Source organism: Struthio camelus, chromosome 7, assembly GCF_040807025.1.
Source record: "Struthio camelus isolate bStrCam1 chromosome 7, bStrCam1.hap1, whole genome shotgun sequence".
Lineage (NCBI taxonomy): Eukaryota > Metazoa > Chordata > Aves > Struthioniformes > Struthionidae > Struthio > Struthio camelus.
The window spans coordinates 42,053,892-42,073,219 of NC_090948.1; the positions used below are offsets into that span (position 1 = coordinate 42,053,892).

The following is a 19,328-nucleotide window of genomic DNA, read 5'->3' on the forward strand; positions in this document are numbered from 1 at the left end:
ATAGAAATGCCTTGCAAGACCATGCATTTCCTCAAAATTCAGATATACCCAAATGAGCATTGAGCTCACTAAACTTCTGAGTGCTCACAGAGGAGAAACCAGATCTCAGAGGAAGGCTCTGATGAAGCTCCGTAACCTTTCTCAAGAGCTTGCCCTATGCTTTCTTTTATATTTCATTCTGTGAAGTCCTGCAGGCTGCACTTGATTGTTTCCCTTTGCTGTATTTACAGGCACTCATACTTTCACTCCACTGACTGCATTAGCAGTGATCACTTACTGTTCTTGCATCCTGAAGATAATACCTGAAATTAATTATCCCAGGTCTGTGCTTTGACCCAGTGTTACTCAAAGGCCCGTAGTGGGGGAATGTAAATACGAACAGATTAGTTGGCAACGCAGGCTGCTTCACTTCTCGTTAGAGCTGGCGTTGTTTTCTTACCAGTGACCATGAAGAAAGCCAATGTCAGAAATTCCCATATTTACTCACTGTAAAAACATTCCAAGTGCAATGCAAACAAGGGGGGGAAAAAAACAGTTCCTTTAAAAAAAAAAAAAAAAAAATCCAATCTGATTCAGAAAAAGCAACAACCTGTTTTCCCATTACACAGATGCTGATATTAAACAGCGTGACTTTTCATTTGATAGAAAAGAGAAAAAACTTTTTTTAATGTTATCCTGTCATAGGACAAGACTTCAGCTTATTACCCGTATTCCCTCCAAAAGATTTTATTTTTGTAATGAAAAGCAGTTATAATTCCACTGTTTTGAAATGAGTGTTGGAGAGTCGCTATTACTTTGCTCTGATAACAACAGAAGAAAGAGAAGATAAACTTGTTGCTAGTGTGTTCACTGGTCAGTGTTGAGAGATACTTTTTGTTCACAGCGTTTCCGGAAAGTGGCTTTGATGTCCAGAAAGAAAAAAGGGAGATGCAGAGAAGTGTGGCAATAATTCAGTAGTATGTCCTATAGCCAACGATTAAAACAAACCACCACCAACAAAAAACAAAAACGGAAAACAACCCCAAACTGTAATAGGGTGAAAAAAACCTGTCTTGTAGCATGAAGATTTTCCTGGCTGGAGTATCACAGCTACTTTCCTGAGGACCAAATTATTTTTCACCTTTTCAACACACAAACAATACAGTTCACTCTCTGGACTAACCACAGAGTACAGTTTGGAGATAGTAGGTCTCTCTCACTGTGCTCCTCTTGATTTTTTCCACTTGAGCCTAAATCCTTCTTAAATTGTGGTGCAAAGAGCTGGACGGAGTCCTCTCCGCTGCCTGTTAGAAAAGCTTCCCGTGTTCGTTTTTTGTACGTAGCACAGAAGAGTAGCTACGAAGCTGAAGTTTCTGTAATTGGTTGTTTCCTGTAATTGTCATGATTGTGCCAGCTATGCATTTTGCCCTTAGCTCTGAGGTTGTTTTTGCGGATCTTGAACGCGTAAAACTATACCAGAAGTGACCCGTTTCCTCCACAGGACCGAGCCCAGAACCTTAACGAGCGACGAACAAGTACGACCACCCTCACGGTGGATGTGCTCGACGGGGATGATTTGGGACCAATGTTTCTTCCTTGTGTCTTGGTGAACAACACGCGGGACTGCAGACCACTCACCTACCAAGCGAGTTTGCCGGAACTGACTGATCCTGTAAGTCCTCCTGATTTTTCTCTCTCGCTTCCTTCTAAGCTAGCGTCCTCTTTTTCTGAGGACGCGACTGAGAACTACAACTTGCAAGGTGGCACATGCTTTCTGTAAGGTGCTAAATAGAACAGAAACACGGTAAGATACGTGCGGGATTAGACAGTGAAATTCTCGCTTTCATGCAACGGCAAACGGCCCGTTTATCGAGGGCTGAGTTTTGCTCAAAGGAATTGGAACTTTGGAGAGGTGCTTTTCCAGGTCTGTCCCCGTTCTACTCTTGAAGTGCCTTTGAAAAGTTTTGAGGAGGCACTTCCCATGTTATTCCCTTCAGGATTGTGACAGGGCTTAGGAGAAACACTTCTGGGGGTTGAGGAGCTAGTTGCTCGTCTCCGCAAAAATCAATCATCGTTCAGTCTGGTTTCAGTCAAGAGGCGATAAACACGTTCATTGCATGTAGATGCTTGTATTGAACATGCCGGGTAACGCGCCCATTGGCATGGGGGTGAGGGGTCGTGAAAGGCTCGTTTTGCACTGGAACGTGCCCAACGAATCGCAAGAGGAGGCGAGAGCTTCATCACCTTGGTGCAAGAAGAAATCAACTGCCCAGCCTTACCAGAGATGCTGCCTGGTAGGAGCAGAGATGCTCACCTGCCTCTCTGCGGCGGAGGAAACGGTGTGCTGTCGGGGGATTTGTTTTATATGAAATTATTGATTAATTGATACTGAGATATGGCTTTGGTTAGAGTATTTAAGACTATACGAAGGAGGAACGGACTAAATCACTCCCGTGGAGGTTTCTGCCACTCTCCACCTTGCAATGACATGTTGTCCTGCCGTTCTGTGCCGCGCAGTCTTTGTCACCTGAAGCATTAAGGCTCCTGCTTTCTCAGGCCTCAGGGTCCTACCGTACACTGTACGTTGCTGTTTTCGCCCCTCGATGCCTTATTTATTTCTGCCCCAGTGTGGCCTTGACCATGGTTGTGGCTCCCCAGTGAGCGTCCCCCTGGGCAGCAGCAGGTTTGCCTGCAAAAGCACTCGAGCAAGGGAACCGTGCGCCACGTCTGCCCCAGCCAGCTGGTTCAGACGATGCGCTCGGTGGGTTTTGAAGTCTCCTGCAGTTGTTTCCTCTATTTCAGGACTGGCTGAAATTGGCTCTAATGCGTGGTGGTTCAGCCGTTCCTTCCGTCCGAGTTTGTGATGCCGGCTGGGGTTTAGTAGCTGGGGCAGCCTCGAGGAGGGATGAGGCCTGTTGTGGTTGAGACAGGCGATTGGTCCCTCTCCTGGGAGAGGGAGAGCTGGGCCACGTTTCAGGGCGGGAGATGTAAATCAGTCGGGAACCCTTGGGTAGTTTCTGGTGGAGGATTGGGTCTGATGCCCGTCTCCAAAGGAGGTGGTGATTTGGGTCTCGCGGAGAAGCTCTTCCTAAGAAAAATGATAAATGCTTTTATGTCGAGTTTTACCTTAATTTGGCTTGGGCTTAGTGTTGTTTTAAGGCCAGTACGTCCTGAAGGTTACCGGCCTACCTGAACTACGCCAAGCACGCCAACTGTGGCCCTGTTTTATCTGCCCAGGCTTAACGGAGAGCTCTCGTTACAGAGCTAGGAGAGGCAGCAGAGCTGCCTGTACCTTAAGATAAAATGCCAGTCATACGATATTCTTGATCCAGCGCTCAGAGCTGGAAGGAGCCCAGCTCTGTCCCCTTCCCTGCCCTCGGGGCGGGTCATGCGCGCTGGCACGCACGAAGCGGTGTCTGGAGGAGAGCGTCTCGGCTAGCAACAGCATGAACGGTGCCGAGGTGCCGAGCTGCAAGGTACTGCCATTTAACTTTGCAAGCGACGCGCTGGTAAGCCGCCAGCATTTTTTGTTTGCTTTTTGGCTTTTTTACGTCAGACTGCACCTTGGATAATCTGATAGATGAGATGAGAAAACAGTGTGGTTGATAAACTCGCTGCGACTTGATGTTTATCTGTTTGTGTAGCGTCTCAGCTGTTTCCATAAAGACAAGGATATTTAAACTCAGAATTTGAACATCGTACCTCAAATATTTACTTCTAAACAAGGATACATTTAGAAGACGCATACGATGCATAAAGAGATTTGGCCAGTGAAGCCTCAGATGTTACATGTTCTCCGACAGCCGCAGCATGATGATGTGCAGAGAGGCCCGAGCTACCCGCGGTACCTGCGACGCTCAGCTCCGATGACGACTGATAGGTTCCTCAGAACAATTTATGTCCAGTTACTTGCCCTGCTTGGGTGTTTTTTGTCTTTTTAGGAAGATCATAATTTACTACTATAATGTTTGAGTCAAATAGGACAGAACGCTAATTGATGTATTTGTTTTAAATAGTAGCCGTTACACAGGCTAAAAGGCTTTTTTTAGTCCAACCTCATCATTTTATTTATTTATGTTTTACAAAGAACGCTAGAAGGAATATAAATGAATCTAGAACGAGGAGTGTTTAAAGCTTGAGTTATTCAGAAGCAGGAGCCGGAAAAGAAGTCCTGCCTTCGAAGGCAAGATGTCTGCCAAACTGATGTGTGAAGTAGAGCGTTTATGCACATGGAATGTAATGATAAGAATGATATGTATCTTTTAGTCTTAAAAGATGAATCATCTTTTGTTGGCCCCTATCCATGAGCTTACAGAGGTTAAAAAAAATTAATAATCGTCTTTCCTTTAAAAGCTCTAAAGCGGTTTGATCCATCAGCAGTGAGGAATCCCTGTGGGGTGTGCTTTATCTGTGGGCTCTGGCTGCCAGGGATAGAAAAGCAATCTTAATGGGTTGTTGCCAGGGAAGCGACTGATTTTCCCCAAAAACGATATCAAGGTTTACATAGTGCCTTTGGAGACTGGATCTGACGCGTGGCAGCACTAATAATTTTAGCAGATCTGCTCCAAGTGATGTGGAGCGCTATCTAGTGAGAGCTCTGTACTGCTGATGCTGTGAATGGCTGTGAGGTGCTCCTGCAGCATGGGAAAGAAGGCGGAAGCTCCAAGTACGGATGAAGAAGCTGGACAACCTTGGGGGATGTGTTCATAGCACGTTAGCCGCTTGGAGCGCTGTACCCTGCGGTAAGTGAGCAGCAGTGATTTGCTCGTACCCGTTGAGGCTGAGCCAGGGCCCACCAGGGCAGTGGAGAAAGCTGCTTTAGATGTTTCCAGGAGGGGAAAGTAGCTGGTCCAAGTATTTTCAAGTGTCTTAGCTGTTGCTGTCCTTCCTCTCTAGGAGTGTTTATATTCTTAGTAACTGAATTTCACTTTCCAAGAAAACTGTATATATTTTCTTGCTTGGATAGTTTTCTTTTTGTTTCTTCACTGTTTCTGTGTCTGATTCAGTCTAGTAAGTAATTCTTTTCTTTGTCGTTGCCTCAGGAAGGATTTAGTAAACGAAAATTTATTAACAGTATGGGAATCTCATCAGATGGAGTAAAAAATATTATCTCATAAGCCTGGAAAGATAATTCTCCTCCTTATCCCTTTCTCTCTCTCCCCGTCGTATTTATTTTCTGAAGGTTTTGTCCCTTTTTATACTTAAGCTTTTCCAGCCTCACGCGGAGGAGGAAAGTAAATTGTGGGGGATGGGTTAAATGATGTGATGCATTGCTGAACTGCTTTTGCAGTGAGCTCTGATTCGTTATCAGGTTGCGTTAGGATAATTATCAGTCCACGTGAATACGCACGTGCTGCCTGATACCTGTTTGCTTTTTTGGTACTCGTTCAGTTTAAGATTGCACACTTCAAACAATCAGCTGTGCTACAAGAAGACATTGCTTATTAATGCCCTGCTAGCATCTCTTTTTCTAGACAGAAAGCTGGTGTTTTTATTTGATTTTTGTACTAATTATCCTTAGGAGCTGCGTTTCAGCAGGGAAACGGGCTCTGCAAAGACTTGGGGCTCAGCTGCCCCTTTGGTCAAGCCCCTAGACTCGAGGAGGTGGGTCTTGAGCTCAGGACCCCTGGATAAAAGGCTAAAAAAAAAAAAAATCCCCCAAAGAACAGTGCTGTTGAGGAAAAAAAAAGACATTGAAAAGCAGGAGATGTCCTCAGAGGCTGGCAAGCTTCTCCTAGCAGGAGGGACCTGTTTAGTTGTTTGAACTGCTTGGGTTCAGGGGAAGAAAGCTGAAGTTTTTCAGGAGCGGGATTGTAACCCTGCTGGGTGAAAGCCTTGCTTGGTGAGCCAGCGAGCGTCTTCTCTGAGCATTGCGCGTGCCCGGTAACTCCTAGTTTTGAGGCTGTGGAAACTGCAAGTTTCTGATGCTAAGGCGAAATGAATGGTTTTGCTCTGCTGTCGCAGAAATGAAGAGTTACGTTATTTATTGCACTGCAGAAGTAGGTCATTGTACGTTCTATACTTAAAGCTGAGCAGACTTTTATGATCGCTTCACCAAGCTTTTTTTTTTTTTTTTTTCCTCCTCAAGGAGAAAGAAGGGTTATGAATACTTTATGCAAGGGCCGGGCGAGTTTATTGAGTTTCATGTCTGCAAAGCATAATAAACTATCAAGGTTAGCATGCTCTGTTGACTTATGACATTACAAAACTATACAGAAAATACAACAAATCCTCAGTTTATCTGGATGCAAGGTAGGGCTGCTTTGGCATCCAGAATCACGCGAAGGATTCACAGTTGGCAGCGAAAAGGGGTTTTGCGTCCAAGTGATACTTGCATCAAAAATGGCAGGTGCTTTTTAAAACTTGTATTTCATCTTCTAATTTCTCGCTTAAATTCTAGAAGCAATTGCAGAAGTTTCTCGCCAAGCTGTCTCCTGTTCTCCTGCAACGGCATAGCTCAAATATCGTAAGGTGAAGTACTCTTAGCTGTTGCAGTAAAATCGCTTTCCTGATACCCTGTCTGGTGCATTGCTGTTTGGCAGCTGTTTGCGTTTATTTTGGGGAGGAATTTGGGGCTCACCTTTCGCGGTACCTTCTCAGCATTCAGTAGCTTGCAAGGGAAACTGACTTCTTAGCTTTATTGAGCTTGACTGTCAGCCAAGGTGAATGCATCCTCCTCCATATTTCAGCAGTCGTGTGTAAGTGATGTAGGAGAAAAGGTAAGAAAACCACCTCCGTCGGGGGTAAGCACTCCAACTTGTTCCATGAGCTTTTTATGCTTCACGCAGCAGGGGGGAAAAAAGGCAACTTTTTACTATGCTATGAGGTTTTTGTTTTACCAGCTACTGCAACTCAGACTTGCATTTTACTTTGCAAAATTATGGAGACTATGTGTTTCAGTGCCCCCCCCCCCCAAAAAAAAAAACCTACTTAGCATCCCTGTGAAAGCTCAGGCTGAGCTTGCGAGTTACTCTCAAACTTCCTTTTTCGTTTGCATGGTAGATCCCTGGCTCAGAAATCTTCACTGGGGTTGGGATTTCACACGGTACAACAGCGAATGAAGAGCAGCTGGAAGAGTATCACCAGCTTGGTAGTTCCAGAATCAGATGACGAAAGACTTGATAAGTTTGGGCAACTTGGTTTGCCCTAATAGCTTATATTCACCTATTCCCTGAATAGTTAGCAGTAGTTGGGATGTTGGAAGGCGGTAAGGATTTTTCACTTGAGATGCTGAACAATATTTTTCTGCAAAGGAAACCCTTTGTGTTTGCTCTTCCATCTTCTAATTCATTTTGAGCCTGTAGTTCCTCTCACGCAAGTCTTGTCTGGTATCTCCTCAAATGAGGTTGTAAGCAGTTGCACACTTTCTCGTAGTGTTTATTGGGACCACCAGACGAACGTTACAGGACCCTGTGACTCCGTATTTCTAAGTCAAGTCATAGTTTGGTAAGCATAAAATGTAACTTTCATCAAAATACATGGGGTTGTATTGTGTGTTGTTCTTTGACTGGTGGTTGCTGTTACAGCTGAGATGGGGAGATGTTGCTGAAACGTTCTGCCTCGGTACCTTTAGGCACCTGAACAGGTGACTTTATCGAAACACGTGCTGGCCATGTCCAGTAGTATTCATGCTGTCATAGGGTGTGATATTTGCATTTCCTCTTGAAAATAGGTTAGTGGTTCAGCCCAGTTACAGCCTCTGGTATAAACACATGTGTAAAGTGTGGCTGGACTTTATGGCTTCCAGAGATAACAGGGCTTTCACCGCTAGCGGAGAACTGCACGTTTCTCTTAATATCGTCGTCACGGAAGGAAGTGACTTTGCGTTTTGAATAGGCAGGGCGCACCTCTGGAGCGATACCTCGCATCCGAGACACATGCTGAAATTGCGGCGATCCAGGAGCACCCTGGAAAAGCGGATTCGGCTGCTGTTTAGGCCTTGGCAGCCTACCCCAGTAGATACCTGCTCTCTCACTTAGAAATTTTTGGAGTTTTCCCTCCCCACGCCTATTTCTTGATCTTTTCCTGCATTAAAATCTCAGCTCTGAGTTCTGATGCGCGCCTCACAGTAGCGAATAGGTAGGAACGCAACAAATTCCCTAATGAAACGTGCCGTGTTCGTCCTTAGCTTGCACTACCTCCACGTTGCCTGAGGATCCCCCGTTAGGTTTACCATGTGTCTCACGGTTTCAGGGCTGGATAGGGAATGAGAAACAAGCACAAGTATGCCTTAGGTTTTAAATAAATTTTCAGTTGAGGAGAACAGTTTCTACAACCTGTTATTTCAAGTTTCTGTGCTGTCAGTGTGACAGCACGTGATGAAAGGCAAAAGCTTATGTTTTGATTAACGTTTCTGCAGCCATCCTCTCATATATTTCATAGCTCCAGAGCATGGACAATCGGTTGTCCTGTACGTTACTGGATAAACCTTTAACTTCTCAGTTTTATCATATTTGCATGTTGTCCAGGCTGCCATTTTAAGCCAGTCTCATATTTGATACCATAATCATTTTGCCTGTGCTTCATAAAAACTTCTGCTTCTGAGCAAAAGTTTAAAAAAAAAAATTACTTGCAGTCTGAAAAAGCTGTGTGCTCTCTTGTATGCACACTTATTGCATGTTCTTAGTATATTTATTTTTTTTTTTAAACCGGCAATTCTTAGCGTAGGCTACACTCCCTCATGGAAGGCAGCACTGGCAACGTTGAACCGTAAGATGAATTGGTTCCCGTGCCCTTAACAGCCAAAAATTGTTTGGTAGGCGGGCCGCGGTGTTGCTTCGACCATGCTACGTGAGCCAACGAGTGAAGAGGCGTTAAAAATGGGTTTGTAGCTGTGCGTTCTTGGGTTGTTTCTTGTGCGGCAAATCAGGAAAGAATCTGTCTTATATCCTGGGGCTTTGAGCAGTCCCATTGCCGCTGGCTGAAGGATGAGCAAATTGACCCATTTTTCAGGTATATTAATTTTGCATTAGCAATTTAGGTAAAACCTGTGACTATAAGATTAGGAAAGGGAAAATGAAGATTGATTTCAGTGATAGGTGTGCGTTTGTCTTTTTTTTTTTTTTTTTTTTTTGGATTGAAAATGGCAAATTGTTATGGCCAAGTTATTTGCAGTATAGTTGGGCAGCAGACAGCAATTTTTCTAATTAAGTTTAAGCATAGAGGCCTGATGAACTGATAGGCAATCTTGAATTGCTTTGGAAGTTGGAAAGCAATGCAGAAGCAATGATAAAATCCTATCTTGGCTGCGGTTTCCCTTTAAAAGGTTATAGATAAACATTTAATTTGCATTTTTGGCTCTATCACTCTAATTTCCGCAATAATTAGGTTACCAGATTGATATTTAGTTCAAGGTAATGGACAATGTTAGATAGGCAGTAGCGTTCACTGTAGATTTACAATGGTGGGGTTTTTTAATAACTCGGTACCAGTGATTTCAGATTAATTCTGTGGAAATGACTCTCTTCAGCGATGTCAAAATGGAAGGCTTTGATAAGCTATTGATTATCTGCTAGCACATGATAAGGATTCGTAAAGGGAGTTTTAACTCCTCTGCTATGATTTTTTTTTCCCCCCATCCTTTCCTCCTTTTGTGATTGATTGTCTGTCTCCCATATGCAATCTCTTGATAAGTAGTTTGTTGTTGTGTTTTTTTTTTTTTTTTTTTAAGGAAATGTCACTGAAAAGTAGTGAAGTGTGGAAAGGTTAAAATTATAAAGATATGACATTACGGGTAATTAATTTTTATGTATTTGGGACTATACTAAGATGGCATGGCTAATTAAAAAGAATCGTCACTAAAATTGCCAGGAACTTTTAAGATGTGACTATATGAGGCTGAGAACTGTTCTCTCTCCCCTCTCGTAGCAGGTAAGCAACTCGGTTGCCAGAAATAGTGATCAAACCTGGCGGTGACTGCTCGGTGTCTAAGATTAACCTCTGATTTTAAGGAGAGCTGTAAATCAGATAGAGGGCGAGTTAACTTTGTTGCCTTTCACCTCGGGAACAACAGAAGAAGAAGAAGAATGCTTTTAATGTAAAAAGTGCAATGAATAAGTAATAAAATGAATGGAACTGAAATTATTAATTAAATGAAAAATAAATGTCAGAACCCATGAGATAAACGAAAGAGCTGATGAGTATTGTTTGAGAGCTGCTTTCCTGCTGGTGGCTTTGACCGCGTTCCGTTTCGGAAACGGAGTTGATGCCTATGCGTAACGGTAAAAGTGATGTGAAACAGTTCACCCTGAATACTTGAGACCTGCTTTAAACGGGGAATTACAGTGATGGAGAGTTTGCCTGCCTTTCAGATCTGTTTGGTACGTCCAGGAGAAGGCAAGGGGAAGGGGGCTGTGTTTTTTTTAGACGACAGAACCAGGAAGGTGTATGGATTTTTTTTCAGTTTTTTGCAAACTAAAACTATTTTTAAAATGAACAGTTTTAAGCTTGGCTTTTAGGTTTCTGTTAACACTAATTGTTCTTTGAATGCACGAAACAGCTCTTGCACGGAGAAAAGCGTCATTTAGTTTGACTGAAAGCAGAAGTTTTCTACAAAGTATAGCCAAAACTGAAATAAAGGGGAAGACGCATACCGTGGCCTTTTTGCCTCTTTGAAGTTGTAAGAGGTAAGGTAGGCCCAGTTTGTTCGTGTGGCGGGGCTGGCTTATCAAGTGGGCTCTGATAAGCGGTGGCTTCGGGGCTCCCTTGCAGGCTTGGAAGGAGGAAGGACCGTGCTAGACCACTGGGGACTTAACCTGGACAGCCAGTTGGGCTCATAGGGAAAAAAGACCAATTTCCTAGGTGTCTCACAAGCTGTGAAGTGAAATTTTAAACAGTATTGATCTCGAATCCGATTCCTTTAATACTCGAGAAGAAAAGGGGGTTAGCTTTGCCTGGAAGATGTAGCTGTGGAGCTGTCATTACAGTCATTTACTTTCAAAAACGAAGATGATCTGCCTCAGTTCAAACTTCAGACTGACGGATCAGCCAGATAAGCGAGATACGGAAGTATTTGACAGAACGTGCCAGGATTTCTGGGTAGGTTTGTGCGCAGCAGTGCAGACTTACTAGTACGAACTTTCTTCTTGTTTTATGGGAGAGCCAATGCCGAAAAGTCTATGGCTTTGATGAAGTGCAAAAATTGCTAAACGCCCTGGTCTTAGTTAAAAAAAGATCTTGCTGTTTCTTGCCATTGCTCTCTTCATGCATGGTGCAGTTTTCATTATTTTCAAGTTTGCTTGAAATAAAAAAAATAAAAATAAAAAATCCTCCCCGTAATAAAGCTTAACCGTAACATACCAGAAAAAGAACTATGCGGACAATAGAAAGGCTTGATCCCTCACTTCTGCAAGTTATCCTCAAAACCGAGGTCTGAAACTGTACTGTTTTCTGTGAAACTGCCAGGAGATTTCAGACATGATGTAAATGAGCGTTTCTCTCCCCAAGAACTAGAGCTTTGGGAGAGGAAAGACCGCCCAAGAAAGTCTCGTCTCTGCCTCGGTCAAAGCGCAGCCCTGTATCTTGAATATGCAATCAGCAACTTGCAGGATTTAGTTGCCATCTTGGATATAAAAGCCGCTTTTGCAGTAGGCGCTTCTGTTTTCTGTTTCATAAAACCGTGCGTGTTACGGCAGGAAGCGGAGCTGTCGTCAAAGGCGAAGCATACGTATTTATTTGATCCTTAAATGTCATTGAGAAGCCTTTAAAGGTTTTAAATGCTGACATTTAGACAAAATACTTCTGCGGCGATGCCTTTAGTGGTAAACTTCACTTCGGAAAAACTCTCATCCGTATCATAACACCGCCCCTTACAGAGACGATTATAATTTCAATTGCTAGGTTGTGCTGTTAAGCTCTAAACTGACTGTTCGTTAAGGGTTACGGAGAAGACTCCTCCTTCGAGGTTGACTTTGGAGTCTCCTGGGTCTCCTGCAGCCGGCGGGACAGATGTGCCCTAGCGTTGCTTTGTGTTAAATGCGATTGAACTAATTAAACTTCTGCGTCTGTGTTGGGATCAAGCTGGGGATGGAAAGCCCGACCGAGCTTTGCTTTCCCCACACGGCAGCTCAGTCTCTCTGCAGCGCCTTGACCCTGTGCCAAAAAGGAGAAGAAACCAGAGAGCCCGTGTCACCGAGGAGGACGTGTCTCCTTGCATGGTAGGGAGGCAGCAGCCGGTCTTTGCCATGGCCGTGATTATTTTTTGCCCCTGCTTTATGTTAGCAAAAACACACTTGCTCAGATCGGAGCAATGTAGCCTCAGGAGGGTGAGGAAGTCCCCCAAGACCTGGACCACCCTCTTCTGAAAGAAGAAAACTCTTGCAGCAAGGCTGCATCCAGCTTGAATGCCACCAGGAATAGAGGCGCGTGCAAGGTTCAAAGGCAGCTCAGGCTATACGTAGCTAGGAGGTTGCTTTGAAACAAATTCCCAGTTTTCCTCCTGGAAGGGTTGCTCAGACTTGAGAAAAGCAGTGTTTGAACCTGAGAGTAGGATTTCACTGGACCTTAGAAAGAAGGGAGGATGAGCTTTACCTCCTCTGGAAGAATGGAAGGGCAACACAAAGACGTCCATGTAGCTTGCGTGAGGATCTGTTTTGTTGGTAGGCATCCAGGTGTGTGATCGTGGCAGGCTGTGTGCGCGCATGCACACAAATGTCCGCGCAACCGGCCAAATTGATGGAAAATTGAATGTACTTTGGAAAAATAATGATTTTCCTATTGCCTTCGATCGAAAAGCAACAGTAATGCCACTGTTAGTATCGCTGTTAAAGCAGCGTAGAAAAGCAGTTGTAATAATAGCAATACAGAATGTGTAGCCAGATCTGGGCGCTGGATCTGGGACGACAGGCTTTGCTGAGAGATGGACAGCAGTGGGTATTGTTTGAATAAAGACAGGTGCCCACTGGTTTCAGCTCATATTCCCATGCCTTAACTAGAAAAATGCCTGTTAGTCGCAAGTGTAGCGGAGGGGGGAAAAAAGGCGATGAAGAAGGTGAAAATGTTTCTTCACAAATCTGAGAGTAGTGGTCTGCAGTGGTGTGTGTTAACCTCCACAGACTAGACTCCTTTTTCAGCCTGATGGATGGGAAACGCTGCTTGGCTGGATGGAGACTGACGCCTCCAGAATTCACCCCCGCTGACTTCTGAGCTTGCTTGCTTGTTCCTCCAGGTGAGGACGTGTCGCTACTGAAGGCAAGTCCTCTGAGGATACCATCTGTGTAAGTTAAAAGCAACGACGACCAAAAAAAAGCAAACAAAAAGAACACTTAGTAAAAAGCCTGTAAAAATGAATCAGTCAAGAGACGGAAGATCTGGGTGAAATAACGCTCTATGTATTTCTACGTGCACCCTCCTGCTTTATTGCACTTGCAATGGATGGCTGTTTTAGTATGTTTTTTTGTGTAGAGTGCAAATTAATTAAATTGAAGTACAGATGGACCTCTGGAGGGCCAGACCAGTGGTGCTGGTTATACTTCCCCAGAGGGGTCTCCCGTGCCACGAGGAGCGTTAACAGTTGTTATGGGAGGGATTTTCTTGTTGCAGGAACCTAACTGTTTTTTGGGCCAAGGCACAATTTTAGCACCGATAGGGCCCGTGGCATGGAGTTTGACAGCGTAACTGTCTGTTGGGTGCAGGTCCTTGTCCTTGTCCTGCTTTGTGGAGCCCACGTAGGTTTTTAGGCTGTTTCTCCCGAATCTTTCGGGCTGCAAGGTGTAGCCCAGCTGGTCTCTGCTTGCATTCAGTCCTTCCCTTGCCTTGTGGAAGGACAGGCTCGTGCCTCCCATCGTCCAGCTTTGTCTCTTCTGATTTATTAAGTGATGGCTAATTTCCCTGAAGAAACAGGGAAGCCATCAGTTGCTTCTCCTTAACGCTAGCAAGTCAGGTTAAGTGCTTGCAAACTCGGTTGAAATTAGCAGCTCTTGACGCCACTGGAAACTGTTTTCCTTTCTCCCGTTTGAGATAAACGTGAGTTTCAAAGGAAAAACAAATGGGGCGAATGTTTCATAGGGTTTTTTTTATTATTATTATTGCTGTCAAGTGACTCTTACAATTAAGAAAAAGAAATCTTTAAATTGTTACGGTAAAGTGCTATATTGATTTTTAAATAGCTTCCATTATTATGTGAATCTGTGCTAGTCTAGCAGAAGTAGGTGTGCTTGTCCTGGATTTGATAACTTTTCCCCAGACAGCCTCCCTCTGTTTGCTGAACAGCAATAACAATAATAATAAAAAAAAAAAAACCCTCCTATCCAGAATGGGCGGGACAGTCAGAGAAGCAGACTTAATCGCTTTGCCAGGGAGGGGGCAAGGGGGAGGAAACAAAATGGGAACAAGCAAATATTTATTGTTCCTTCCTCTCCAAATTGCAACAAATAGACGCTTCATATCGAACTCCCACTTTTGCGTGAATGGCACCCGAGATTATACTTGCCTCCCGTGCCCAGAGGCCCCGCCGCGTTGCGCGTTTCGCCTAGTCTCCAGCGCGAGCCCGCCATTGGAGATGTCTCTTATAAAGCTTGTCAGATACAGAAAAAGCAATTTAGTAAGTGCTGTGATCAGATACTGATGAAATTCAATTCCTTTTTGGCTGTGCTGTTGCTTGAAGACGTCATTGATCAAAACAGAGCCTCTCTTTTCCCCTTTGCTTGGAGATTCATTATGCTTTCCTCACCGTTCCTGCCGAGTGTTTTTTCCTCCCCTCAAAGGTGGCTTGTTTTTACAAAAGGAGGAAAGGGATTGGGGTTTTTGACAGCATGCTCCGTGAACAGCGTGATCTCTCAGGATATTGGAACTGTGCGGTTTTCATTTTAGTAAACTGCGTAAGTATCGGCCATGCTCTTCACCCAGCAGAGAGCCTGGAGCACAGCTTCTGTGCAGCGTGCTGGACGGGCTAAACACCGTGCTAAATTTAACTTTCCTATTTAATTAAAGTTCAAATGTTACTTGTTTCAAACCTTAAAACTTGGGAAACACCCTCCCCCCCCCCCCCCCCAGATTCTTACTAGTTTATTATTGCTGGGCCTTGCAGCGTGCAAGCTTTGCAAGCAAGCCTCTCTCTCCTAGCTTATTCATCAGGCCGATTGCTGAGCAACCCTCAGAAATAGGATTAGTTGACTTGACTGTAAAACTGTAAGGTTGGGAAACTTGGATTTTGGAGGAGTTGTTTTGCTCGCAGAGGTTTGCCCTCTTTAGGGGAACAGCTTTCCGGGCACAGAGTTCCCGTCGTACAAACCTGCTTAGCTCCTGTCGCAGTTGGATCAGCACGATTTTCTGCCGAGGATTTCTTCTCCGTTCTGTGCTTCGGTTCCACAGTGGATTTTAAATCTGCACTAGGGCTTTTTTTCCTCGTTTTCTGTGTGTTGGCTTTTGGTTCAGATCTTGGCTGACTTTACAGAAGGCACAAATAACGCACAGTAATTTTTCCTTCAGTATTCTTCGGGTGTATATTTGCTTGTTTATTTTTTTCCCCAGGAGCGACTCCATTTTCTGTGTTTTTTGGGAGGAGATTTTGTCTTCGAGTAAACAGTAGGACAAGTCTCTGTTACAACTCTTCTTCGTCTTCCCCAGTTTAATGCAAACCAGACCAAAAAGGAAGTAATTTCATACTACTTTATTGTAAGAACCAGGGGCTTTCATGTCTTTCGACCTTTGGTTTCTCTACCGTTCTGCTAGGCTGGGTATGAGCAGGGAAGGAAGCCCTCCTTTTTCTTTGAATGTTTACTGAGAGTGAAGTTAGCTGAAATGTGTATGACAAAATAATTTCCATTAAGGTATTGAAAACCGAATCTCCATAGGTTGATTTTTAAGGTAGAGACTTAACACCAAACTCTTACAACGTGACGTTTTTATTCTAAGAGCAGTGTTCCCAAAAGGGACTCTAAAACTTTGGTATTCTGTATGATGTCAAAGAGAGAGGGTCAGAAATTCGTATTAGCCCTGTGTTTGTGTGCATGTTTGTTTGTATTGGCTCTCAGAAGATCTGGGTAAATTCTGCACGTTGCTGATGTGTGAGGCACTGCCTCTCTCCGCGATTGCTCGCCGCTGAAAGAGGGGGCTCTGTGGCTGCTTGTATCAAATAATCGGAAGGCAAGAAGAGAGGGAAAACAGGAGGATGCTGTGAAAATGTGATTTGGCATGATATAATGAATCTCACTAGTAAGTTTTTAGTAGTATCCACATTTGAATGCGCTTTTCCAGGATGTTTCTTCCTTTTTGGATTTGCTTCTCTTGTGCTTGGCTACCTCTGTTGAAATATTTCCTGCATTTTAATGACGTGCAAATACTTCATGACTGATTTGCGTGCGTTAGGGTTTTGTCTCGTTCCTGGTTGTCCGGGCAAGGCATCGCAAGAAGCGCTGCCGGCAGAGCTTTGCAGTTCTCCCTGCTGCGCTAGTACTGGCCGTTGGCAATGGCGCACGCGTTTCTGCGCGGCGTGGAAGGTAACTTAGCTCATTCCTGGCATAACGTTTCCTCGGTTCATCCAAAACTTTATTGGTTTACTGTTTGAGAGGGTTGGGGATTTCAACACGGGGCGATGGATATTTCTTTGCTCTGGTGTTTTCTCTCTAGTAGATACCTTCTCACCCGCGTACGCATAGGGATGAGGTTGGTTGGCTTTGCTGATGAGTAAATTCGTCAGCTTGGCCGTGAGTCTGATGCGATCCGAAGGCCCTAGGTTTCGTTTGAAGGCCACTGGGCACAGTCGTGTCTTCCTAACTGAGAAGACTGCCGAAATGATATATTTCAAGGTTGAAAATCTTGCCTTGAAATGTCTTTTTAAAACTTGACTGCACTGATGTGACCTCCCTGTTTTGATATGATGTATTTACCTCCTTACTGTTACTGTATCCTATGAGAGGAAGCCAAGAAAAGCTGTTAATGCAATTTTTGTTTTCAGTATTTAAAATAGTCGGTCCGTCATTACGAGTTAACATCTACAGCTCTCAATATTTCCTAGGAAATACCATTAGACTGCCTTGTCAGCAACAAGCAATTGTGAGGCTCTTGTTATTGGTAATGTTCAAAACAGAACTCCAGAAGCTTTGTTAACTTACTCGGTATCGCTTGCCCTTTTTTTTTTCTGTTGTCCAGGCCTGGTGTACATGCAGACACGTGAGGAAAGAAAATAATAGTGCATCTGCATATTCGTGCAACTCAGACGTTGCAAAATATGCGTGCTTTCCTAGTTTTACCCAAGGCAAAAGGGACTGTCAGTTGGAAACGGTCCCTGTTGTGACGCTGCCTGCTGAACTGCTACGACCTGAAATACTTGTTTGCTATTATATAGGAAAATATCTTTCTAAACCTCAAAAAAAAAAAAAATTGGTTAATATTATAATCTGCTGAATCTGAATAAATTAGGATAACCTGGTACTTAGGAATTAGATACGCCCTCTTCACAATGGAATATATGCTCTTATGCTCTCAGAGAGGGAGGAACCTGGGGAGACGTTTTGAATTTTGTAGTGTTAGACAGTTCATTGAACTCCTTACAGAAGATGTTTAACTGTTCAGCATTTGTCGTCTTATAGACGTTCTGCGTACCTCTGCGGAGCAGATCCTACAGGAGAGTCTTTGAGCCCTTAGGACAACTCAAGAGGTAACACAGTACTCACTGTACATTACGAAGTTATGCTACCCAAATACAAATTTCTTGGGTGAAACTTGTGTTTTCGGATTGGTTTTCACAGCCAAATAGGTAATGCGTACGTTCAGGCGAAGGTGAGTTAAAATAAAAACGTCAATTGTGTCTGTCTGAGGACCACCACCGTGAACTGGCAGACTGAAGTACTAACACAAGTAAAGGCTCTTGCTTTGATGGCTTGTCGCTCGAAGCACTGTTACGTATCGTCTTACGAACCTTGAGTCATACATATTTTCAGCGTGTTTCTTCCTTTTCCAGTCGTTAGTAATGGTATTAATATTTCTTAGGGTGCGCGTTTGTCATCCAGGGCTCAATCGTGATTTTACCGTTCGTCTTAAGGACAGCTCTGAGAGTTTGACCTGGCCTTACTGGAGCACCTTGCTTTGCTCGAGGGGTGGCGATGGAGCTGAGTGATGTCATCGTCTCGTTTTGAAAAGTAAAATAAAATCAATGCAGAAAATAATTCTCTTCTTCCAACTCTGAATTGTCGCCTCCTCCCTTTTCCGCGTTGCGGCGCCTCCTCCCTTTTCCGCGTTGCGGCGCCTCCTCCCTTTTCCGCGTTGCGGCGCCTCCTCCCTTTTCCGCGTTGCGGCGCCTCCTCCCTTTTCCGCGTTGCGGCGCCTCCTCCCTTTTCCGCGTTGCGGCGCCTCCTCCCTTTTCCGCGTTGCGGCGCCTCCTCCCTTTTCCGCGTTGCGGCGCCTCCTCCCTTTTCCGCGTTGCGGCGCCTCCTCCCTTTTCCGCGTTGCGGCGCCTCCTCCCTTTTCCGCGTTGCGGCGCCTCCTCCCTTTTCTGCGTTCCTGGGGAACGAAGCCCTGTGAGAGTAGATACAGTAGGCAGACTTAGCTTTGCAACTCAACTGGAGCCTGGAAAAGACAGAACATCTGGCTTATGAAGTAGAATTGTCTTCAGTATCAACTGTGCAATGGTTTTTTAGGTCCCATATCGTTCTTCAGAATTGTCTAACTTATTGCAAACTTATTGCAAAGGTTTTTCTTTTCTCATTTAATATTTGATACTCAATAGGCAAGAACGCCTTAAAGCTGCCTGTGGCGAATTGGAACTCTTATTGAGGGTAGCTCTGTATGGGCTGTGGAGCGGGGTGGCTCACCTGACTTCTTACTCGGTCTTGCAGTTAGCTTCTGCTGTGTCGTGACTCTTTAACGTGGCATTATTTAGCAACAAGGAGGCGATACGGAGAGAACTGATAGATGGAGGGGGAATTCAGTAAATTGAATTACGTGTTATTGACCTGAGAGGTTTAAGCCGCTCACAAGCGGCTGCTCAATAATGCAGAGAGTGATTATATTCTGGGGAGGTATTTTGAGTGAGATTTGAGATACACAACGGAGTTCAGCTCTCGCTTACAGGAGATTGAAACAGTTTTGATTCCATTAATTTCAAGTCGAGGGTTTCTGACCCGCAATGCTTGAAGCAATTGGGAAGACGAGCTCTCAATGAGTGTGTCAAGCAAGGAGCGCGTTGCTGTTGGGAAGGTACGTTAGCGTTCGCAGAAGTTGTTCTTTAATTGCTTGAGGTTAATTATTCCCAGCAGAAGTGATGCTCTGTGGGGGATTTTGGCAACGTGAGGGTTGTTATAGGGTAGCAGCGGTTTTCCCAGAAATGTAGGCTCCGCGTTGCTGTCTTCCAAAGACTCTCGGTGCTGCTGAGACAGAATATTTTCCCCCGAAAAAGTGAACGAGACAAGTAA

At 44.4% G+C, this 19,328-nt stretch overlaps 1 protein-coding gene across 11 annotated transcripts in view; it reads left to right on the top strand.

The window, feature by feature from the left end:
- Positions 1 to 19,328, top strand: part of PCDH15 (protocadherin related 15) — a 1,072,490-nt gene that overhangs the window by 853,691 nt on the left and 199,471 nt on the right. For all 11 annotated transcript variants that reach the window (XM_068951042.1, XM_068951049.1, XM_068951046.1 and 8 more), the window contains one exon: positions 1,481 to 1,651. In XM_068951042.1, coding sequence (XP_068807143.1) covers positions 1,481 to 1,651 — 171 coding nt within the window. The remainder of the gene's footprint in view (positions 1 to 1,480; positions 1,652 to 19,328) is intronic.